General features: G+C 34.1%; 2 protein-coding genes across 25 annotated transcripts; one reads left to right on the plus strand and one right to left on the minus strand.

The window, feature by feature from the left end:
* Positions 1-192: 192 nt before the first annotated feature.
* Positions 193-9,122, minus strand: LOC112701667 (zinc finger CCCH domain-containing protein 5). 20 transcript variants are annotated; one of them, XM_072199760.1, is made up of 13 exons: positions 8,666-9,101; positions 7,884-7,995; positions 6,972-7,287; positions 6,573-6,678; positions 6,426-6,487; positions 5,220-5,716; positions 5,011-5,133; positions 4,761-4,919; positions 3,218-3,310; positions 2,658-2,774; positions 2,343-2,417; positions 1,915-2,132; positions 193-1,303 (listed from the first exon to the last, which is right to left on the minus strand). In XM_072199760.1, exons 5-13 carry the CDS (start codon positions 6,433-6,435, stop codon positions 541-543), a joined length of 2,055 nt encoding a protein of 684 aa, XP_072055861.1. In that variant the 5' UTR covers positions 6,436-6,487; positions 6,573-6,678; positions 6,972-7,287; positions 7,884-7,995; positions 8,666-9,101; the 3' UTR covers positions 193-540. The 20 variants fall into 20 exon arrangements, with proteins under 20 accessions (XP_072055861.1, XP_072055862.1, XP_072055856.1 ...); XM_072199761.1 differs by having other exon boundaries at positions 7,884-7,953; positions 8,666-9,065; XM_072199755.1 differs by lacking the exon at positions 6,426-6,487 and having other exon boundaries at positions 8,666-9,105.
* Positions 9,123-22,047: 12,925 nt separating this feature from the next.
* Positions 22,048-25,283, plus strand: LOC112703608 (uroporphyrinogen decarboxylase 1, chloroplastic). Of its 5 annotated transcripts, none has more exons than XM_025755145.3 (6): positions 22,056-22,597; positions 22,740-22,815; positions 22,910-23,122; positions 23,207-23,491; positions 24,016-24,251; positions 24,890-25,283. In XM_025755145.3, the coding sequence occupies exons 2-6, from the start codon at positions 22,792-22,794 to the stop codon at positions 25,056-25,058; spliced, it is 927 nt and encodes a 308-aa protein (XP_025610930.1). In that variant the 5' UTR covers positions 22,056-22,597; positions 22,740-22,791; the 3' UTR covers positions 25,059-25,283. The 5 variants fall into 5 exon arrangements, 4 of the variants coding, with proteins under 4 accessions (XP_025610927.1, XP_025610930.1, XP_025610929.1 ...); XM_025755144.3 differs by having other exon boundaries at positions 22,056-22,305; XR_003154659.2 differs by having other exon boundaries at positions 22,048-22,305; positions 22,740-23,122; positions 24,016-24,370.
* The last annotated feature ends 245 nt before the right edge of the window (positions 25,284-25,528 follow it).

Here is a 25,528-nt window from a genome sequence, read left to right on the forward strand (position 1 = left end):
TACTTACTGTAGTCTATATATTTACAAAATATTTGCTCTGCACAATTATCAGGTTTTTTTTATTAGTTGTAAAATAATAACCAAAATTACACGAGTTTAATTTCAAGTAGGAAGCAAGGTATTGAAAACAATACAATTTATTACTAGCGAACTACAGGTGTGCCACCAGTACTGAGCAACACCAAAGTCATATATCTTGAAAAAGATTTTCATTACTTTAATTGAAACAATCTTACTAGTATCTCTCTTTTCCTACCACGTCCGGTATGCAAAGAATAAACCATCTGACTACAACTATTTTCACAGCTCTCTCTTAAACAATGTTAGCCAATATTAATAGCATAACCAATCTCCTCACTATAATGAGAATTTACAAAAACAAACCTGATGCTCGTTTGACTTGCATTCTTTTTTTGTTTCATAGAAGGAAAAAAAAAGAAAAAAAAAGGAAACACTAAGAGAAGAGATTGTACAAAAGATGATAAAGCATCATCACAGGAATACAAAAGTTAAGCTTACTTGCATTCTTAGATGTCTACATCACTGTAATCCAACATCTGGTGAGTGGTGGTGTCTTGAACACTTCTTTTTATGATGCGATCTTCCGTCCCCATCCCACCGTGACCAACCTCTATCGACTTCATCACATTCATTTTCATGGTCTTTAATGTCTTCTCGATAGCCAGATCTTCTGTGTCTCTCTCTCCGTGACCAATCTCCATCAACTTCATCATGTTCACTATCATAGTCTTTGTTGTCTTCTCGATGGTTAAACCTCCTGTGTCTCAAGTTTTTCCTAGAGCTATCATGAGGTTCCAAGTCTCCTTGATCAAACAAATCTTTATTAGATTCAGCTTCACCGGTTCTATTGTCCCTACTGTGCTGCCGTGAACTTTTCCTTCTACTGGTATGGTGCTCTGATTCGGACTCATAAATCCGATCCCTTCTATCTCTCTTCCGTTTCTTACAGTGTCGTCGTTCTTTTCCATGTTCTACTTCATCGTCCTTACCAGTTATAGTCAAATCTGTATCAAAATCCTCATCATGGCTTCTGCGACTGTCATCCTTGTCACTATGTAACGAGCTTTTTCTGTAATGTTTATGGTGACTTTCCCTATTTTCATCTTTTTCTAGCCATTCCCTATTGGATTCAGAAACCAGAGTTTTGTGCTTATTCTCTTTTGAATGGGCATTCCATGCCTCATCGGGAGTTCTTTGCCTTCGTTCGTCTCCATGTTTTCTTCTGCTAGAATAACTTTTCAACTGATCCCTCTCCCTAGATCTTGATCTACTTGAGTGGTACCTGCAAAAGATTCTCATACTATAAGAATGAGTATAAATTAACATATAAAAAATATACATAAAACCTGGCATGAACAAAATATTTGCCTCAAACATAAAATATGGTTCCAGTTCGCAAATTGAAAATTTGGACTCAAATCAACAAAATGCTATTCCAAGCCATATTTCCTCAATCAAATTTTATTAGACTAATGATAACAATTAGTTACTTTCCCTCAAATATAAAACAGCCTTTGTTGCAGCACAAGAATGCAAGCCTGTGTGTAGCCTGCAAAATTCTTTGCACAGATTTGATAGGAAATTTTGGTTAATTTATCAGTTGGAATTTTTGAGGGGGAATTTTGGACCAATAATTATCTCCAGCCCCTGTGACAAAGGTCACAGTTCATGTTGTGAAATCAGCCACTGGCTCTTGTATAAAGTTAGGCTGTGTGTGTAATGTGACATGCTTGTGCACCATGCCACCCTCAATTGGAGCTTTTGCTCCATTTTTCAAATAATATAAGCAGGTCCAAATTCAAGCATATTGATAAAATGGTAGTAGCTAATTGGTCCGTTAAAATTCACACCATTTATTGTCATAGAATGAGGAACAACAAAGTGAAAGCATACCTGAAAGAATCTGATCTTGACATCTCCCCGGTATTCTTTTGCAAACTCAAATTTTCTCGCTCCCCTAAAGCCTCATAATCATCAGAATAACCAAATAATGCTATCATCTTTTTCACCCAATATTTTGGGGGCGGTCTATCAGAATCAGCCCATTCATAGTCTCCACCAGGATTTCGGAAACAGTGTATAAAATTGCATGCTGTTCCATGAGAACAAGTCTGTTAACATGCAACGGAAAAGAGCAGCATCAACAAATTGACCTTCAACCCTTAAATTAATTTAAGGGATAAAAAAACTATTTAAAGTTTGAAGTTGAAACCAAGTCATCACATCGTTTCTACAAATGAACCACACGTGTTTTCAGTATCCAAAGCTATATGTAATATATACTAGGGGAACGAAATATAAATCACTGATAAACTGTATACCTTGTAACCTGACTTCATATACTCGCCACATATGGCAACCTTCCATCTTGTCAAACTAACAAAGTTACAACTTACCTGCAATAAGACACATCCAGTTTTGCATCAAACATCCTCAGGGTTTCCATGGATATCAGGAGTTACGGCCTTAGTCCTTACAGCTCGTCAATACAATACTGGGAATTTCCCGGATATTGAACAAAGGAGGGGCAGAAGTCCCAAGACCCATGAATTTCTATCTTAATTGGATCTTTGTGAAATTCATATGCTCATACAAAATTCAAGATATTCATCAAGAATAAACAGGGAATGAATTACCTGTTTCCCAGCAAAGTAGCGCCCATTAACAGTGTTGTAAGCAAGCAGAGCAGAGTCCAAATGTTTATACTGAACGTAGACATTTCCTCTCAAGTGAAATGCACCATTTTTACACACCTGACAGAAATAAGGATAAACAAGCATTTGCATAAGTTGGAGAAAAAGGAAGATCAGGAAGGGATAAACCAACTCATGCCCTGAAAATTCAAATATTTTTAACGTGTTTCAAATTTGGTACCAAAATATGGTCTTCTAATTGCTCACAAGTAACAAGAATGAAAAATAGGATAAGGGATCATTGTTGGTAAAGTTCAAAGCAAGACCACAATAGTTATGTAAGGTTGTGTTTGGAACAAGAGATAGGGTGAAATAGGACATTGAGACAGACACTGAAGATAGAGACACTAGTGCCCTTCCTTTGGAGATGCAGATTGAGTGAGTGTATGTCAGGTCCAATGTGTCTCTATTTGTCTCTATCTCAATACAACCAAACATATTGCGTCTCTGTCAAAACTTCATGCAGAAAACTTTTCAGTATATAAAAAGCATTACAAAAGAACCTTGAAGTTCACAATTTCTCCAAATTTCTGGAACTCCGTATGAACATCATCATAAAATTCTTCAAAACAGCGTTCAACCTCCTCATCCGTGTACTGAAAAATAGGTAAACAAGTCAAATAAGGATTTTAGATTCTGACAATGTAATAAATATACCAAGTACTAGAATATTAGCTTTCAATTATTTCTATACAAATGATAAAATATTAACTACAAGGCCTACATAACCAAAAACAGTGAAGATAATTCTATTCCAGTTTCAGCTATCTCAGTAGTGCAATAGGGATCAAAACAAAGCCAAAAGAAGTAGCAGATGCCAAATTCAGCACTTCTTGTTCGTGCATAAGGGATGAAAGTTCACTAGTTTGCAAGATTCTTAAGATGACAAGAAGATTCGTGGAGTAAGGATTGTATCAGCTAGAAGAATTATACATATCAATTTTGAAAAGTTATACACTAGGATGCCTACAAAGAGCAGTTTTTATTATCTTTATCTAAGCATACTAGACTCACACAACTTGAATGAAAATAGAATATAATAAAATAGTGGATTTTCCTATAACTAATAGGATCAATGAGTCTATAGCTAAGCAAGCAAGAACCAATGAAACACAGAAGCATAATGGAATATAAGTTTCGTATATGAAACAATACAGATTTTATCAACATAAATTCTGGCCATGCATAAAAATTTTCCTTTCCCCCACCCACACACACAAAGCAATGTACTTTCAAGAACCAACTAACTTCGTCCCCATTTTTATGTCTGGCTGCAATAATCTCAAACCATTTGGTGATATCTGCAACATAGCTCCACAATCCATGGCTTGAATATTGCCCAACAACTATTTATGGTTAAGGATCAAGAGATTTTGGACATTGTGAAATTTAAAAGTATGAATTTTAACTGTACAATCTAATTAATGAATACATCCTAAAATGTGATATAGATATAAAATATTGATTGAAACATCATGAAGAAGAAAATCCTCCGACCTCAAAGAAAATATCAAATATTGAAACTTGAAAGTAGTTGCGAACATATGATGCCAATGGTAATAGAAAAAGGACTCAGATACTAAATAAACACATATGACATATCTAAGAATAGGTATTAAAAGGAAAAAATGTCAAACACAACCAAAAGAAAATAGTTGATTAAGTTACTAACAAGGGAGGACGATCAATATTTCATAGATATCCCCAAGGATACAACAGCTAATATCGTTAATCTTGACCCACCATACCAAGACCAAAACCATGAGCCTCCAGCGCAATGAATCTGATTATTATCAAGTTAAAGAACAAGAGAATATCTACAAGAAAAATAATTGAACTGAATAGACCATTGACATGGATGCTTTCATTTTTTATTGATAAATGAAACAGCTGTAGACAAAAGACGTAAAAGGCATATTTTGATATAAGAAAGAAAACCGCTATTATATAATAAAGTAACTAATTGCAGAATAAAATTATAAAAAAGGAAATTGTAAGGAGCTCCTTTGAGGATACAGCGAAGGCACAAAAGCAGCATTAACAGACCTCAAGGCCTTCATCTTGCTCCCAAGCCAGGCCAGGACCATTGTACATGTTTTTCATCAGAAGGGTGCAGGATTTATCAGGGTAAAAGTGGACTCTGCTACAACGTTGACCAAATCGGCATGCTCCAGTTTTTAAATGAAAAGGGCAATGAGCTTTGTCCTGCCATGATAACCCAAAAAAACAAGATAAGCACATTGAGAATTAAGAAAGAAGAAAGAGCAAGATCAAGATAAGATAAGAACTAAATAACCTGTTCTGTTCCGAAATTGGGTACTTGTTGAGCAACATTCTCCAGCACCTGCTGAGCGAATGAATTTGAGTGAGATTCTGGGGGTAAAGGATTTGAGGTAGGTCTATCAGCATCATCAGCATGCTGCAACAGCATGAGCAACAACAACAGTGTTAAATAAGGTTGAAAGAAATTCTTTGAACAACAAAAGGATGCAGCTATGATAATACCTGATTTTGTTTTGTTTCCTTATTTGAAATCCTAACCCTCACTTTGTTCCTCTTGAGGATAATCTCATTTCCTTGCCAGATAATCTCAGGAGGCCCTTCCTCCACATACTCCCATTGATCATCATCATTGTCACTACCATTATCATTGCGTGCCGACTGTGATTCTTCAAGAAGGTCTATCTGTTGCTGTTGTTGCTCCTGCTGCTGCTGGATCCTCTGCTGTAACTCCATCCAAGCCCTCTCTCTTTCCTCGAAAAGCTTCCTGTCACTCTCCATTCTCTCAGCCTCCTGCTGCTCCAGAAGTTGCATCCTCCTCTTCTCGTCGGGATCGTTGATGCGAGCCTCCTCCTTTTCCCGCTCCTTAACTGCAATCTCCTTCCTGATTTGCTTCCGTTTCATTTTCTTTAATGCCTTCCGCTTCTCCTTCCGACTCATCTCCTTTTTTTCTTCTTCTTCTTCTCCCTTATTCTCCTTCATCTTTGCCGCTTCAGTCAGAACTGACAAGTTTATAAACATGCTCAGCATGACAGGAATAATTTAGGTCAATAATCACAAGGATTCATGTCATTGAGATTCGACAAGTTTTACGTTAGCTGTTGCAACTCGCAAGCCTAACACCACTCTCCTGTTTTATCCAAACCAAGGTTGCAAGAACCGAACCGGTCATTGAACCGGTCAAGTGACTGGTTCAATGGTTCAGTGGTCTAACCGGGGTTGAACCGGGGTCGAACCAGTTTAATGGAATATACAATAAAATTATTAAAAATTCAATATACAATTTCAAATATTTAAATTCAATATTTTTAAACTAATTTTAATTCACTTACAAAATTCAAATATAAGACAAAATTCAATTAAAAAATATAAGACAAAATTTCAAATATAATCGTAACACAAAACAAAATTCAATTCAATTACAAATTCCTAAATTCGCCGGATATAAGACAGCCAAAGTATATAATCATATTTTGTTTCTGGAATTCTAATCAACATGTTCTCATCTCAAAAATCCAAACTAATCTAAAAACACATCAACAACAAAAGTAATTGAATGAGCTCAAAGAGTGTGAGACAGAGTTATCTAAAATTAAATTTAGAATCAATTCAATATTCAGCAAATTGAATTCAGAATCCATACTCAAAATCACATCAACATTCAACAAATTAAATAATCCAATTTAAGCAAATTGAATTCAGAATGCATACTCAGAATCATCTTATTATATAATATGGTGTTGCTTCATGAACCTTGGCTGCCTATTATGCCCCTATATATATGTTCCATTCGAGTAAGTAATTGGAGAAATAACATTTGCGAAATAATTGTTATCAGTTTAGGGTAAGAGTGAGAACCATATACAAGAAAATCCTGGCCCCTCCGTAGTGTCAATTTTGGAAACAAATTCCATTGATTCCAGCAAATTGCTGGCATACCATAAGCCCTATGCCCCTATTCCAACTTGTTCATCAAGAAATTAAATAAAACATTAGTAAAAATCAATTGGGATTTTTTTGGTAGCATTACAACAGGGAAAGAAAGATTTTGAATTATAAGTAGAGTTTACTGTGATAGAGCGCAAATATCTTGTCTCAAACAATTCCAGTAGCTTTGGTTTAACATTCAACAAATTAAATACATAATCCAATTTCAAACTCACAACACAGACTCAGCTCAGAATCTTCAAAATTAGTTGGAAAAAATGATGAACGGCAAAGACAGAAATGAGCTCAGAGTGTGCGAGACAAAGTTACCTAAAATCAGAGGAGAAGAGAAGGGGGAGACAGCAAAAACGGTGAGGAGCGGAGCAGCGACAACCCACGGAGAGGAGCGAAGCAGCGACGACCCACGGTGAGGGGCGAAGAAGCATCGACGGCGAGAGAGCTCGAAGAGGGAGCTTGAGCTTGAACAAAGACACAGAGAGAGAGAGAGAGAGCGCTCTCGAAGACGACACCCACGGTCTGTCCCGCCGGTAGCCAAGGAGAGGAGATCAATGATGGAGAAGGTGGCGGCTAGGGCTTCTGGTGGATATTTGCTCTGATGGGGTTAAGTTTGAGATTTTGGTGAATGCTGAATAGTGAGAGAGAAGGGAGAGGGGTGAGTTTTGCTTCTACCAAAGTTCTGAAAACCAGACCGGTCATCAAACCACTCTAGTTACTGGTTCATTGGTTTATTGGTCCAATCGGTCTAACCGTGGTTCAACCGGAAAAACCATTTCATGATAAAATAATAAGTAAATTATAAATAAACATCATAAAATATCTTTCAAATTTAAATCCCTACCCAAACTATCACCAACTAAATGTAATTAATCATCAAAATATGCAAAATAATTGCAGTGCACAAGTTAAAGATAGACAATATTACCTTAACGTAATCGAGTCAAAAAGTAAAACAAAACAGGCTCTTTTAATTCTTTTATGCTTGTAGGCTTTAATATAATCATTAATATAATCATTATCATACAGAGGAACTTTCTTGGAGGAATTTATGGCAACCAAAATAGGCCCTGCTTTTGTCTGAATGGTACAAGATATTATTAACAAGGTTAAATATTGAAGTTGGTTAATCAGACCAAACAAGAATATTTCCCAGTTGTCTCACTGAGTCCAGCCAAATGGAAAAAACATCACTGTGTACTATCGCAATTATAGATCATATCTTACTTTCCCATCAGGCAGTGAAACAACAGACTCAGTTCCAGAAGATGTTGTTATCTTCACCACTCACCAGCTCCTAATTCCCATTTGAAAGTTGAAGCCAACACGAAATAACAAACTACAGAAGTAAGGGAAAGAAATAGAAAATTCTAAACTATTCATGTCTTACTAATAATGAAAACAAAAAAACTCAATCTCTTAAACTCAATAATTACATCAGTTATCCAACTAAATAATTGGATCACAGTTATCATAAACTGATTTCAAAGCCTAGAAGCAGAGTGAAATTAAAAACATGAAGCATATATTAAATCAAAAGATCACCAATTGCAATTTTTTAAATAAGAACAGAAGTTAAGAACAATGAAAAATGAAGATAGATTAACATTTTTCAACCCAATTTTAACAAAGCTCATCACAATGATTAACAACAACAAAAAACACTGAAGGAACAGTGAATCAGTAACATGGGCAGTGCAAATTTAAAATTTAAAAGTTATCAATTTAAAATCTATCATGAAATACAATCAGTGAGCAAAGCCAATCAACCAAGCACTGACTGAGCATTCTGTTATAATTCTGTGACTAGGAAGCAACAAATTCAGCAACAAATTCAAGTTACAGCAACAAATTTAACAAATCTTAGTAAAGTCCCGATTTACAGCAACATTTAGATCAGCAACAAGGCAAATTTATTGATTAGCAATTTTTTCAGCAACATGCAAAAATACAGGGAGAAGGGAATTCTGGAGAAGAGAGAACAGGGAAGCGATGGTGCAGGGACTCACCAACGGTCGACGGCGAGTCAGCGACCACCCCACGGAAGGCGACGAAGCAAGAGACAACCCCACGAGTTGCTTCTGCCGCCGGTGACGAGACAGGCGAACCACGAGATGCCAGTGACTGAGACGAGACTCGAGTGACACTGGGAGGCAGAATCGAGCAGAGACAACCAACGCGCACAGCTCGAGCACTCACTGGCGGAGGGAGGCGCGAGCAGCCGAGCACAGAGGAGAGAGGCGAGATGCGAGCACACGACGCGGAGGATCCGGCGAGAGGCCCGAGAGCACGAAGACGGTAGTTCTTGAGTGCGACGGACGGCGGCAGCAATCTCCCACTCCGACGGACGGCGGCGACGATTGGTGGAGACTGCTAGGGTTTGCTTTCTTTGGTGGTGGCTAGGGCATTTGCTGCAGGAAGGAGTTGGAGAAGTGGGGGAGAAGTGGATAACGCGTTCAATCTTTTCCCTTTCAACAAAGGAAACGACGTCGTTTTGAAAACCGGCCAGCTTCCAATCCGGTCTGACCGACCGAGTACCGGCCGGTTTAGCGGTTCTTGAGCAGTTTTACGTATTGGATCAGACAATTTTTTCCGGTTCCCGGTTGAACCGGTTCAACTGACCGGTCCAGTCCGATTTTTAGAACACTGGCTTTTGCCCGTTTGGGCTTTTTTTTTCCTAAGGATCAAAACAACACCGTTTTGAAGCCTGAGTAGAAAATCAACTCTCTAAAAAACTGGACCGGTTTATCGGTTAACCACCGGTTCAGTCGGTTTTGCCAATTCTGATCGAGATTACTTAAAACGTCAAATCTCCTTTCAATTGAATTGATTCGGGTTCTAAGACATGACTTGCATCAAAGGTATACTTTCGAAGCTGTGAAACGTGAAATACGTTGTGCAGGTTCAAAAGATGAGGTGGTTGAGCTATCTGATACGCCACCGACCCAATTTCCTTCTAAATTTAAAATGGACCAAATAACGATGATTCAGTTTCTTTGTCTTTATCGCTCTTCCGATATCTGTAGTCGGAGTAACCCTTAGAAACACATGGTCGCCCTCTTCAAACTCTAAACGTTTCCATCTCTGATCAGCATAGCTTTTCTGACGACTTTGAGCGATAATGATTCTAGATCGGATCTTCTTAATCTATTCCGTCGTCTCTGCCACCAACTCAGGCCTTAACAAACTCGATTCTCCGGCCTCATACCAACATAGTAGAGAATGACACTTTACAAAGCGTCATACGGAGCTATTCTGATGCTTGCATGGTAACTATTACTGCACGCAAACTCCACTGATAGCATGTATCGATCCCAACTTGCCAGAAAACTAGACAGAAAATCTATGGTGATAGCTTCCCATTTCCACTGTGGAATCTCTAAGGGTTGTAGTGTTTTGGACAGCTTCTGATGTTCAATCTTAACCTTCTGACAAGTCAAGCATTTAGATACATACACTGCTACATTATTTTTTGTTTCTGGTCACCAAAATATTGCCTTTATGTCTTGATATATCTTGATAGCCCCAAGATGAATCGAGAATCCACTCCTGTGAGCCTCTATCAGCACATCACGCCTTAAATCTCCCACATTCGGCACACAAATCCTTCCTTTGTACCTCCAAACTCCCGCCATGTCGCGAGTAACCTCTCCTTATTTCCAGTGCAAACACAATCGCAGCAAGTTTCAAGTCGTGAGTCGGATAATTCACCTCGTGAGGTCTTAACTGACAAGAAGCGTAAGATACCACATTTCGGTACTGCACCAGCACACACCCTAGACCCTTTAAGAAAGCGTCACAATAAACCTCGAATCGCTCAATGGGTTCAGGCAACACCAATACTAGCACTGTAGTCAAGAATTCAAGCCTATCTTATGGCAACTAACCTAAGTTTTTACGCAACATTATATATTAACTACAGGAAACCAAAACCATACCTTGGTTGATTTCATCCTAAGCCCCAAAACATCTCAAGACTTTGTTTTCACAAGTTTCCAAGTCTCCAAAGCCCACTTGACAAGCTTCCAACCATCAGAGTTTAGTTCCAAGCATACTATTTTGCCAATTTGACTTCAAATCACATGAAAAAATTCAATCTAATTATATACAATATTTTACATAGCAATAATTTCAATACCTAAACTTCATAAAATCAAAGAATTTAAAAGGGATAAAAGTTCTTCACCTTTATCCACAAAATAATTAGATGAAACCCAGCTATATCTCGCACTAGAGTACACCCCTAAACCATCAAAATTATACAATTCTCAATACCCATGAACCAAAATGAGAAAATTGAAGAGAGCTAAGGACTGGGTGAAAATTTCAAATTTCTTACTACTTTGTTCGAATGGATTTGAAGAGCTCGGCAAGGCGATCGCATGGCCGCAAACGATGTGGCAATCGGAGCTCCGAATTGAAAGTTAGAAAGAATCGAAAATTGAAAGTGGAATGGAGGTTAAGGTTCTTGTGTTTTGCTTCTTCCTCAGCGTGGTTTGATGAAAGGTAAGAGAGGAAGGTTGAGTTAAGTTTTATATATATGTTGGGCCTTGGTCTCAATATGGACCCGGTTCAATCGATTCAGTTCGTTGGTCCTGTTTTGAGCTAAAATCTTTAAAATTAGTGTTTTAATTCATTTTTTAAATATTTTTACTTTTCTAAAATATAAAATTTAATTTTCTAATTTCTGTAGCTCATAATTATTTTTTTAGTTAATTATTTATTAATTTATCGAATTCTACAACTGCCTTCTTTTTCTCTCATTCTTTTTCTCCTCATTCTTTTTTATTATCATTATCATAATTATTGTCATCATCATCTTCTTCATCTTCATCTTTTTTTTCTTCTTCTATATATGTTTAATAAAGATATTAAGTATAGAAATTTTAATACATAATATAAAAAATTTAGTATACATTATAAAAAAAATTGGTGCACAACAAATATGCTATATTCATAAGTTTATGGGCTATTGCAAAACTTTTTACGCTATATGAAAATTTGGGTATGTCTAAAACAAGCTATGCTTATTGAATGAGCCACATTTATATAGACTATTAGATTTTATTAGATAAAAATCAAACGCTAATATAAAAGAAGAATATTGATGGACTCTAATAAATATAAAATATCCTAGTATATAAATAAATGCTTTAAATGGTAATACTTTAATATACAATATTTTAAACGACAAGAAAATCTTTTATTCTTAAATAATTAAATATAAAATATATGAGTATTTTTTAATTATTAAAATTAATTATTATGCAAATTTTTTTTATAATATTAAAAAATTATATTAAAATAATATTTTAAATTGTAACATAAAAATATAAAATTTTTAAAATTTTATTTTATATTACTTGATAAATAATTAGATTATTATATTCAAAATTTATTAACTAACTACTTTTATTAAAGATATTATTATATAATATACTTTTTCATAAAAATATTTTAATAATATAATTTATTTAAAATATTATATATAATACATGAAAATATTTATTTTTTATTTTTTTAATTTTTTTAGAAAAATAAAATAAATAATATAATTTTAAATATATATCTAAATATAAAATTTAATATTTTCATGTATTATATACAACATTTTAAATAAATTTTACTTTTACAAATATTTTGATAAAAAATTATATTATATAATAATATTTTTAACAAAGTAAATAGTTAATAAATTTTAAATATAATAATCTAATTATTTGTCAAGTAATATAAAATAAAATTTAATTATTTTATATTTTTATGTTGTAGTTTAAAATATCATTTTAATATTATAAAATTTTTTTTGTATAATAATTAATCTTAATAAATAAAAAACTTATATTTTTTGTATTTATTTATTTTATATTTTTTAGAACAAAAGATTTTTACTTTTATATATATATATTAGGGGTAGTGATGAGCGGATAATTTATACGCTTTTTGACATTATTTTGAGGTAGTTTTTAGTATGTTTTAATTAGTTTCTAGTATATTTTTATTAGTTTTTAAGAAAAAATCACATTTCTGGATTTTACTATGAGTTTGTATGTTTTTCTGTGATTTCAGATATTTTCTGAGTGAAATTGAGGGATCTGAGCAAAAATCTGATTTAGAGGCTGAAAAAGGACTGCAGATGTTGTTGGATTCTGACCTCCCTGTACTCGAAATTGAATTTTTGGAGCTACAGAACTCCAAATGGTGCAATCTCAATTGCGTTGGAAAGTAGACATCCAGGGCTTTCCAGCAATATATAATAGTCCATACTTTGTCCGAGTTTAAATGACGTAAACTGGTGTTCAATGCCAGCTTTCTGCCCTATTCTGGCGTTAAACACTAGAATCAAGTTACAAACCAGAGTTAAACGCCAAAAACAGGTTACAAACTGGTGTTTAACTCCAAGAATAGCCTATGCACGTGAAAGCTTCAATGTTCAGCCCCAGCACACACCAAGTGGGCCCCATAAGTGGATTTATGCACTATCTATCTTAGTTTACTCTTTTTCTGTAAACCTAGGTTACTAGTTGAGTATAAAAACTACTTTTAGAGATTTATTTTGTACCTCATGACATTTTACATCTGAAATTGTACCTTTGACGGCATGAGTCTCTAAACCCCATGGTTGGGGGTGAGGAGCTCTGCAGCGTCTCGATGAATTAATGCAAGTATTTCTATTTTCTCTATTCAATCTCGCTTGTTTCTATTCTAAGATGTTCATTCACACTTCAACATGATGAATGTGATGATCCGTGACACTCATCACCATTCTCAACCTATGAACGCGTGCCTGACAACCACTTCCGTTCTACCTTAGATTGAATGGATGTCTCTTCGATTTCTGGTTCACGAGTTTGACTGCCTCTCCTGACAACAGAGCATTCAATCCGTGAGTCCAGAGTCTTCGTGGTATAAGCTAGAATTAATTGGCAGCATTTCTGAGATCCGAAAAGTCTAAACCTTGTTTGTGGTATTCCGAATAGGATCTGGGAGGAGATGTCTATGACGAGCTTCAAACTCACGAACGTTGGGCGTAGTGACAGACGCAAAAGGATCACTGGATCCTATTCCAACACAAGTGAGAACCAATAAATGATTAGCCATGTACATGGATCCTTTTCACTGAGAGGACGGCTGGTAGCCGTTGACAACAGTGATCCACCAACATACAGCTTGCCATGGAAAGAGACCTGCGTGCGTGAAGAAGAAGACAGTAAGAAAGCAGAAATTCAGAAGATAGAGCATCTTCAAAACTCTAACCCATTCTCCATTACTGCATAATAAGTATTTATTTCATGCTCTTTTATTTTTCACAATTAAAACTAAGAACCCTATTGATATCTTGACTAAGAATAATAAGATAACTGTTCCGGGGCTTACCTAGAACCGGATGGTGGTTGGGCTTGTTTGTGAAGTCCAAGCGCTAGAGGAGGGTGGTCTCTGACTTGATTTATGTCTGGGAGCTGCCATCCGAATTGTGCGTTTGGAGAATGGGGGTGGTACCTGCAAAGACACTCCAATGCCTAAGTCAGCAAAGGGGTAAGCAGGTTTTTAGAATATTAGAACTTAGAGATAGCTGAGGAGTGTCAGGATATTTATAGTGGGGATCCAATAACCACCGTTGGAGTAGTGCCACCTTTTTAGGTGGATAACCGTCCTTTTATCTAGGGATTGTTGGGATATGACTTCTAGAAATGGGTTGAGAGATTTTAGGGGCAGTTACTTATTTGAATAAGTGTTATCTGCCAGCTATCTCTTGAGCCCGACTTCTTTGGAAAGAAGTCTGTGTTGAGTCCGACTTCTTTTGAAGAGGTCGGTGAATAACGAAGGCCAATCTTTGGATTGGGCCTTTTGGTGTATTTGGACCTGGACCTTAATGTTGAGGCAGGGTATGAACAATAACCATAGCTTGCTTCAAGCCAGCAATCTTCGTGGGATCGACCCTTACTCACGTAAGGTATTACTTGGACGACCCAGTGCATTTGCTGGTTAGTTGTGCAGAATTACATAGTGTGAGTGTAATTTTCGTGCACCAGGTGGTAAAACGGGTCGAATCCATCGGGCCGACCTGCCGAACCCGCTAAAAAAGGTGGGTCAGGTTAGGATTTGAAACCTATTAAATTAAAAAAATTCGCCAAATTATGTATATATGTTCCAATTATGTGACTTTATTTATTTTATTTTACAATTTTGTATATATGTTCAAATTATGTGACTTATTTTTTAAAATAAAGATGGTTCTATTGACAAATATTATTTTGAACATTTTTATTAAAGTTAAATATTTTAAAAAAGATAGTAAAAAAATTATATTAAAATTTGACTATTTTTTATTTGTATTTAATTTTTTAATTATTATTTTTTAGTTAATTTTAATTAAATTTATTAAAAAAAAAAAACAAAATCAAACATGCTAGCATTTTGTACCCACTTTAGTTGGCAGGGCGGGTCGGTCTATCCCATTTATGGTGCGGGTCTAGGCAGGGCGGGTTGGGGCGGGCCGACCCGCATTACCACCCCTAATATATATACTATCTAGTAATTTTTGTATATATTAAATAATTATAATCATATAATAACATTAAAATCAGAAAACATATTAAATCTCTTACCGTATAACAATTTAAAATATCATTTTAATATAATTTTTAATATTATAAAAAAAATTTGCATAAAAATTTTGCGAATTTGGCTAATTTTTTTAATTTGACAGGTTTTAAATCTTAACCCGACTCACTTTTTCACATATTTTACTATATAAAGGTAAAAAAATTTTGCTCAATAAAATATAAAATAAATAAATACAAAAAATATAAATTTTTTTATTCATTAAAATTAATTATTATACAAAATTATTTTTTATAATATTAAAATGATATTTTAAATTATAATATAAAAATATAAAATAATTAAAATTTATTTTATATTACTGGACAAATAATTAGATTATTATATTTAAAATTTATTAACTAATTACTTTGTTAAATATATTATTATATCATATAATTTTTTATCAAAATATTTGTAAAAATAATATTTATTTAAAAATTATATATAATACATGAAAATATTAAGTTTTTTATTTAAGTATGTATTTAAAATTATATTATTTATTCTATTTTTCTAAAAAAATTATAAAAAATAAAAAAGTTAATATTTTTATGTATTATATATAATATTTTAAATAAATTATATTTTTAAAATATTTTTATAAAAAATTATATTATATAATAATATCTTTAATAAAAATAGCTAGTTAATAAATTTTAAATATAATAATCTAATTATTTGTCAAGTAATATAAATAAAATTTTAATTATTTTATATTTTTATGTTACAATTTAAAATATTATTTTAGTATAATTTTTTAATATTATAAAAATTTTTGCATAATAATTAATTTTAATAAATAAAAAAACTTATATATTTTATATTTAATTATTTAAGAATAAAAGATTCTGTATATTAAAGTATTGCTATTTAAAATATTTATTTATGTACTAGGATATTCTACATTTATTAGAGTCCATCAATACTCTTCTTTTATATTAGTCTTTGATTTTCATCTAATAAAATCTAATGGTTTATATAAGTATAGCTTATTCAATAAGCACATAATTGTTGAGCTCATTTTAGACATACCCTAAAAATTTATATATTATGTAATAAAATTTCTGTATTTTGTAATAAAATTTATGTGTTTTGCAATACAAATTTTATACTAAAAAAGTGTAAAACAAAAATTCATATGCTAGACACACATTTTTTACTTAATTTATACTAATTTAATTAGATTTAGTTACTAAAAATGGTGGACAATATAACATCACCGTTATTTATCTATGTGCTATTTATAATTCTATATATAGGAATATAATAATGACACTCTCGTATTTATGACAAAAGAGTATCGCATATTCATAGATTTATTAAACAAATTAAAAAGAATCGTAAAGATAACAAACTAATTTAAATTTTTAAAAAATAAATTTAACTAATATTTAAATATTATTTCAACATTTATAAAAAAATATTGGTAATATTAATGCACATGTTAGCTAGTCTTTATTATTGTTGTTATTATTATTATTATTATTATTGTTGTTGTGTGTTTGGTTAGTTATAGGGGGATTAAAGAGAGACTCCGAGTGCATGAGAATAAAACTTAATTCGATATATAACTAAACCAGATTTTGTGAACTTTTGGTTTAATTTGCATATTTCTTTTATATTTTTCATTTGCAAAATGTAAAATGCTTACACTCCAGTTTGACCATTTATCAATTAATTTATATGATTTAGTTGATTAATTTATTTATAGATATTGTTTACATATATTACATTAATAACGGTACATTAACATTATAATAATAACATCGAATTACATAATTCTACTTTTAAGACTTTAAAAATAATAAATTAGTGGTTCAAAGTTTCAAACGTTGACGATAATATTACAATATATACATGATTGGTTGAAAAAATAATTTATTTACTTCGGAATTTGAAGCCAATGTATTTAAGAAAAAAAGAGAAAAAGAGAGAAGAAGAGGGAGAAGAGGACACTGAGAACTAGAATTATAACTGTCCTGTATGTATGAGACTATGAGGTCTACATTAAGTTTTTTTCTGTTTTTCTTTACCGTACACAAATCTAGTCAAACTCAAAATTGCTCAACAACTTCTGCAAAATAAATAACATTTAAAATTTTAGAAATTATTTTTTATATTGGTTTAATTTTAGTGATGTACACGTGAATGGGTTGTACAAAGGTTGAATGCGTGTATGGTGTCTAGAGCATCTCGCAGCCCACGAGGATCTGACGCTGTCAATTGTCATCATGCTGATGTCGAGAAGTTAGGAAGGAGTCACGCGTCCTAGGGCCGGGAGCTTTGCTTCTCTTGCAACGCTACTTTTCGAGACTTGCAAGAAGCGTGGGAAGGTGACATGCATGCATGCTACGTATCACTACAAGAAAAACGTTGAGTATCGTTGGATTTAGCGACGGACGTTACCGGTAGATTTAGCAGCAGATTTTCCGATGGTTACGAGTGAAAATTCGTCCCTCAAATACGTTATCGTTGATTTAAAATTTCATTGCTAAATCTGACGGTAAATAGAGGCGCAAAAGTTAATTTTATTAGCTCCAAATTTACTGTAGGATTTTCCGTCGAAAAATTTCGACAGTAACAGGATTTAGTGAAAAGCGTCGTTTAAGCAACGTCGAACACCTTATTATTGGATTTTTCGAACACCACCATATCGGAAACTTCTCTCCCAGATGCTCGTCCATATAAAATAGATAATCCCCCTCAGCATTCCTAACCTTCACATACATTTCCTTGAAATTTTTAAACGAAGACTTGTACAGTTTGAAAATAGCAAACCTAGGAGAACTATTCAAATTTATCCAAACCCCCTTCCAAACGCCTTTGGCTTAAAACAAGGTAAAAAACAACTCAACTGTTGGTTTCTCCTCCAAAATGTCCATAAGAATCTTAAAGCTACGAAGAAATGCCCACCCGTTAGAATGAAGTTGGGACGGTGCACAATTTAACTGCTTCAACACTTGACATTCAAAGTCAGTAAAGGGAAGCTTCACCCTCAACTCTTCCAACACACTACTATACATATAAAAATACTCAAAACCCTCCTCCTGTGAAACACTCGATCACTAGAGGAACAAGGAAGAAGTTCCAACCGAATACCACCAACCCTCACAATGCTATTTTTGTCTATTTCTTTTACAGCATCTTCATCAAGAAACAGCGACGTCCGGACCCTTACATTGTCATTAACCCAATCGTAAGACTAATCAATTTTTCTCTTTTTCTCTTTTTCTCTTTTTCTTTCTCTAACCCCATAATCAGAAAAACAGTCGAAGAGGGTGAAAACAGCAAAGCAAAGACAGAGAAAGAAGCAGCGAAGTCAAAACAAAAAACAAACAAACTTAGAACATACCTCTTTTACTCATTTTTCCTTTGTAAAACTCTTCTGATGACAAGAAAGCTTAAACAAGCCAAACTCGAAAACCTTAAGGATTCCAAACTGCTTTACTATATTTAATCAACTTCTCGATTCCACTACTATTAATCACATCAATTACATAAAAAAGAGTGAAAGACATTGGAAACACACACGCTCTGACACGTGCATTTAATTTTTTCTCTCTCCTAATTATACCACTACTTGACAATTAACAAATGTCTAATAAAGCAAATTGAACTGGGGCTGCAAGGCAAAACCAGTCGCCGAACTACTCAACAGTCAACTTATGATTCATTAAAAGCTCAATTTGCTTCATGAAACACATTTCCAGACTAAGCTTGGGGGCTATGATCCGACCGTTACCAATCCGACCTCATAACTCGGCATTATGGTCATTAACTCGGCTCCACACCTCATAATTCGGTGATGTACGTTATGATCAGACACAACAGACTACATTTTTTGGAATAAAAACGTCCGATCATGCATTAAACTTTAATAACCACTCTTCAATACAGATGACTAGCAGCAAGCATAACCGACCTATCCTATCCCACCTATAAAGGTATGATATCTGACCCTTAAAATGACACATTTGAATTCTCAATACTAACTTAAGTTTCGGAGTGCCTTTGCAGGTACATCCCCCCTTGTTTCTTGCTCACACTCTACGCAATTGGACATCCCCTCGGAGTGAAGCTCAGACTTCCCCAAAGCTCAAAGGTCGGCACCGCATATAACAACTTGGCGCTGATCCCCAGGAGCCGAGCTCCCCCTTCAGGTATCCATACAGGAACACAATTTATTTATGTTTTTGTGTCTGACATTTCAAATATATTTTAATTATACTCTTACTAAACACCATTAACAAAAACATAAATGTAACATTTGTATAAGAGTTAAATCTCAAAGTAGTCTCTGAATTTGCACTCGAGCCTCAAAGTAATCCCTGAAATTAATAATTACTCGAATTCGTCCCTGAAATTGTCCTCCGGAACTCATAATAGTCCTTAAAATAATTTTCATCAATTCTTGCCATTAAAAGGGACTAAAACAACGTCGTTTTGTATTTATTATTAAAAAAAAGAAAAGCACCTCCTCTTCCCTAACCCTTTCTCAGTTCTCCTTTCCCTTTTCCTTCCACACTCCCCCCTTTCCCCTTCCCCAACCTTTCCTCTTCCTCCTTTCCTTTCACGCTCCCCTTCCACTTCCCCTTTCTCAACCCATCCCCAGTTCTCCTTTTCCTTCCCCATCCCCTTTTCCTTCCCCAATCTGAGACCTTTCCCTTCCTTTTTTCCTTCTCCAATTTGAGATCTTTCACCTTCCTTTGTTATGTCCTCCTTCTCTTATTTTGTTGCCACATCAACAGTAGCACAATGAGTGTCGTCATAGGATTCAAAGAAGTTGAAGAATTTTCAACATGATGAGCTGTGAGGGTAAGATAGAGGTGGTAGAGATGGAGTACGTAATGCATGAAAGTAACATTATCATGAGTATGGTGGTTGAGATACTCATGGTAATGGCTTACAGTGATGAATAACTCTGTTTAGCTATTGTCTATATCTTGAGAATCTTATTTAGAATACAGGAAGACGCGTGATTCAGAGTCATCGGAAGAGAAAGAAGAAGACTTCTTACTGGCACCATCACAGTCGTTGATTGGAGTTAGAGTGGGAGGGGGAGGTGGGGAGTAGTGTTGATGGAAGAAAAAGACAATGGCAGAGACAAGTGTTTTGAGGGAGAGCATGCGCGCCATATGGACATTGAAGAGGGTGTAGCTTTGAAAGAGTGCGTCGTCGAGCAAGTTACAACGGTCGCGACACAACGAAACTGTCGGAAGCCTCTCCACTTTTGAGTCGTCTCAGCCCATTGCCATTTACTTGGAAGGACTTAGGAGTGGACCAGTAAGGGGAAGGAGAAGGAAAATTGGGGACGGGTGGGGAAGGGGAAAGGGAGCGTGGAAGAGAAAGAAAAAGGAAAACTATAGAAGGGTTGAGAAAGGGAAAAGGGAGCGTGAAAAGAAAAGGAAAACGGGAACTGGAGAAAGGTTGGGGAGCGTGTTTTTTCTTTTTTTTTAATAATAAATACAAAATGATGTCGTTGCAGTCTTTTTTAATGACAAGGATGGATAGAAATTATTTTAGGGACTACTATGAGTTTCGGCAGACAATTTCAAAGATGAATTTGAATAATTATTAATTTTGAGAGATCACTTTCAAACTCGAGTACAAGTTTAGGGATTATTTAGTGTATGATTCGTTATTATATATTGTCTTATTGAATGGTACAATTGAAATATATTCGAACTTAGAGATAAAATTAAAATCAAATATTAAAAGATAAAATTAAAATAAAATATAAAATTGAAAAATAAAAATAATATTAATTATTTAATATTTTTTTAAAATAAAAATCATATTAATAATACATTTAGAACTAATTAATTTTATAAAGACTCACTTTAAGGTAATAATATTTTTTATTAAAATAAAAATTATGGTAAATATGGCTCAAAAAATGTATGTAAGAATATTATTTTAAAATATATCATTTTTATTATATAAAAATAACTTAAATATCTTTAATAATTTCTTTATATAATTTATTAAGAAATATGTGATTATGGTAAGTAAATAAGTATCATATATTTATGTTATTATGTTATATAAAAAATATTTTTAAAGAGATCTAAATTATTTTTATATAATAACATGATATATTTTAAAAATTATTTTATATAACTTTTTAAATTAAAATTATTATATATATGTGTGTGTCTGTGTGTGAATATATATATGAGATATTTATCATAAATTTTATTTTTGATAAAATAATATTATATTAAAATGAGTCTTAATAAAAATGATATATTTTAAAATATTATTAATATAATATTTATAAAAATATTTACTAAATTGTAAATATTATTTTTTCTCAATGTTAATATTTTATTTTATTTAACTTTTAATATTTGGTTTCAATTTTATGTTTAAGATTTTAATTATTTCAATTATATCTTTAATTGGATAACATATGATGTGACAATCTAACTTTACATGTGGATCAACAAAAAATTATCACGTATTAGTGAGATCTCAACATACAATTGTTAGATCATCATTGCAAGTCTTAAACATTCAAGAGTATAATTGAAATATATTTAAAATGTTAAGAATAAAATTAAATATTAAAAGTATTTTTATTTTTTTAATTTTAGAAAAAAATATATTTTATATTGATTAATTTTACTATACAAATATCATCCTAAGAAAAATTGAGAACTAATATTTTTTTAGATAATATTTTTCTTTCTTAATTTTTTAGTGTCTGAATTAATTGTTAATTGGAAAAAAATTAGTTACCAAACAAAATGATAGTATAATTGGGAGGCCATTGGGTAGTTTTGGAATTTTATGCGCGAGTTATGTATGTTCCCTGTGTGAAACTGAACCCAAACAGAAAGGGGATAAGGAGCAAGAGCGAGCAACGAAAGAAGAGAGAAAGAAAAAAACATGGCTTCCACTTCCATTAACACTTTCACTGGTTTTGTTGGATGGAAATCTTCTTCTTTGTTTCCACATTCTAATGCCTTAAACGCTACACTCTCACTCCCTTTCAAACCAAAACCGCACTTCTCCGTCACTTGCTCTGCCTCTTCTTCCGGTACCACAGTTTTTTCCTTCTTCTGATTATGCTCTTCATTTTGTTCAATTTAGCTTCTTTTTCTTTTTTATTTTCTTCCAGTTCATTTATTTTTCTGGTTCTTAATATCATTCGGTTTTAACAAATTTGTTGCTTTAGATAGTGGTGCAAATTGTTACAGGGTTCTAGGAGAGGGTAATTCAGGTATTTTTGAGTCTTTGAGATGAATCCATTATTGGAGATTGTTGAATTTGATTGATTGAAGGCATGGAGAAAGAGGGGAAACGGTTCTGTTAACAATTAACATTCATTTGTATGTTTTACAGAATGAGTAATATTGTTCAAATTTGGGAGACTGTTATAAGCATTTCATTCTCTTGATTACTCTTTCATTTCTTGATTATACACATTTAAGCAAGATAAATTCATGATTTTTGTGGTGATTTTATCTTCAGATCCTCTGCTGGTGAAGGCTGCCAGAGGAGAACCTGTTAGTCGGCCACCAGCATGGATGATGCGCCAGGCGGGAAGGTACATGGCTGTTTACAGAAAGCTTGCTGAGAAATATCCATCCTTTCGAGAGAGGTCGGAGACAACTGATCTCATTGTGGAAATTTCTTTGCAGCCTTGGAATGCCTTTAGGCCTGATGGAGTGATCATTTTCTCTGACATCCTTACGCCTCTTCCTGCATTTGGGGTCGAATTCGACATTGAAGACGTAAGGGGTCCTGTTATTCAGTCCCCAATACGCTCCGAGGAGGGACTAAAGGCTCTGCATCCAATTGACCTGGAAAAGCTCAGTTTTGTTGGAGATTCACTCAAGATACTGCGCAAGGAGGTAAACCTAGTTGCATTACCTCTTCTATATATCATGGCTATCCTTCAAAGGAGCCGTTTTCCTTACTTATTGCTTTTTACTTAGGTTGGTGGTGATGCTGCCGTTTTAGGTTTTGTGGGAGCACCTTGGACAATAGCAACATATATAGTGGAAGGGGGTACAACACGCACCTATACAACCATTAAGAGTATGTGCCATACAGCACCACATTTATTGCGGACTCTGCTCTCTCATTTGGCGCAAGCAATAGCAGATTATGTTGTTTTCCAAGTGGAGTCTGGGGCTCACTGCATACAAATATTTGATTCATGGGGTGGACAACTACCACCTGATATGTGGGAATGCTGGTCAAAGCCTTATATCAAAGAGGTAATGTAGAAATAGTTCCCATTTATTTTCATCTTATTGAAATTGTGTTCTAATTTTTCAAACTGTTCTATTTGGGATCCATGTCATAGCAAGCCTAAGTGTATGTATTTCAACTTTTGCTTATTTGTTTAGTTGAATCTTTGAACTAGACAAACCATCTGTCGCTTTCAAAGGTTTGCAATGATTACAGGTTTTGTTTTATGTAAATTATTGTCTTGTTCCAAGCTCTCATGATTGTCATTTGGTTGGTAAATAATAAGATGAGCTAAGAGCTTGTAATTTGTAAGCATCGAGTGGTAAATAAGCTCAGTGGATGTTGATCTTGGTCTTCTGAATTTCAGAGATTAAAGTCCAAATCAGAGGCTACACATTCAAACTTTTCTATTTAATTGAAACTATGTTGCTGTTAGTGCATCATCATAATTTATAAAACATAAAATATTTGCGAATTGAACGTTGGGCGCAAGATGCTATTGTTCCATATTTTTTCCTCTTTTGCTATGTACTGATTTCTAAACTTCCAGATTGTAGATTTGGTCAAGAAAAGATGCCCCGAGACACCGATTGTTCTTTATATAAATGGAAATGGTGGCCTGCTTGAGCGTATGAAAGATACTGGAGTTGATGTTATTGGGCTGGACTGGACTGTGGATATGGCAGATGGAAGAAGAAGATTGGGTAGTGGAATAGGTGTGCAGGGAAATGTGGACCCTGCCTACTTATTCTCCCCACTTCCTGCTCTCACTGAAGAAATTCAGAGGTTGGCGATTTAATATCTTTTTAACTCTGACCTTCTTCATTCTCGATAGTCATATCCTTTACCTGTTCAGCCTGCATTTCCCCCCCTGTTCATGATTCAGATCCAGTGCGACTGTCAAGGTTATTATTCACATATACCTTCCCTGATATTTGGTTAACTATCTGCATAAACGGGAACAAGGTTATCATACTCGAGAGCTCTCCTAAACTCCAATCCAGGAGTCATGGAGTTTAGATGAATCTGAATCGTAAGAGGTTAACTCTGAAATATGTAAGCTTGATTCGGGTGCCTAAACTTGTAAACTCCTCGGAGAGTTTATTAGTTTAGAGAGGTTGATAACCTTGGATGAAAATTTTGAAACAAATATCAAAAGATAAAAAGAAGAAATACTGAAACAGATGAAGCAGTGTGCAAATGGTTGGAGAAATTTTATAAAAGGCATTGTTACTAAGTTATTTAATTCACTTTCAAAATAAGTAGTGCGTTCAATGAGAGAGTCTGAAACTTGTGTGCTTGAGTTTTGTCTTACTTGATGAATGCTGTTGCGGTCACTTTATGTTATGTTAGTGGTTTATGAGAATGGAGAAATAGATTTTATTTTCTCTCTTGAATTCTTAAGCTGATAATGTATTTGTTAGGGTTGTGAGGTGTGCTGGGCCTAGACGGCACATCCTTAATCTCGGGCATGGTGTTCTTGTTGGCACACCTGAAGAAGCTGTTGCACATTTCTTTGAAGTTGCTAGGAGCTTGAAGTTTGATACACTTTTTCAAAACAAATCTGCAGAAGATCCTAGATTGGTAGCTTAAGGACAAATGCCACATTATCTATGCCATGTGTATTGCTTTGGTCTTTGGTGAGTGTAGAATAGAGCAGGCTAGTCCCTCCTCATTCTTCTGTAACTTTGTGATGATTAGAGGTTGAGGATTTGCACATTGAAGTGCCGGCTAACTGATCAAACTAGATGCATTTTCATTTTGTATTCTTCTGTATTTATTGTGGAATATGATAATCCAATGAGGTTCCCTTCCAAATAGTTTGTATTTATTGTGGAATCTACTCCAGCATTTATGGTTTTCAGTCAAAACACATCGGATTTTCTATTTGTAATCAATTTGGCCTCGTGATTTTATCTGGCATCAAATTGATCCTATTATTTGAGCGTCAACCGAGTATCAAAACAAGGCACTTAAGAGAGAACACAAAGAAAATGTGTCTAGAATATTACGCGTCTAACCTTACCTCAGATGAGATGATGTTAGTGTTGGTTTGGATTGAT

Source organism: Arachis hypogaea, chromosome 7, assembly GCF_003086295.3.
Source record: "Arachis hypogaea cultivar Tifrunner chromosome 7, arahy.Tifrunner.gnm2.J5K5, whole genome shotgun sequence".
Taxonomy (NCBI): Eukaryota; Viridiplantae; Streptophyta; class Magnoliopsida; order Fabales; family Fabaceae; genus Arachis; species Arachis hypogaea.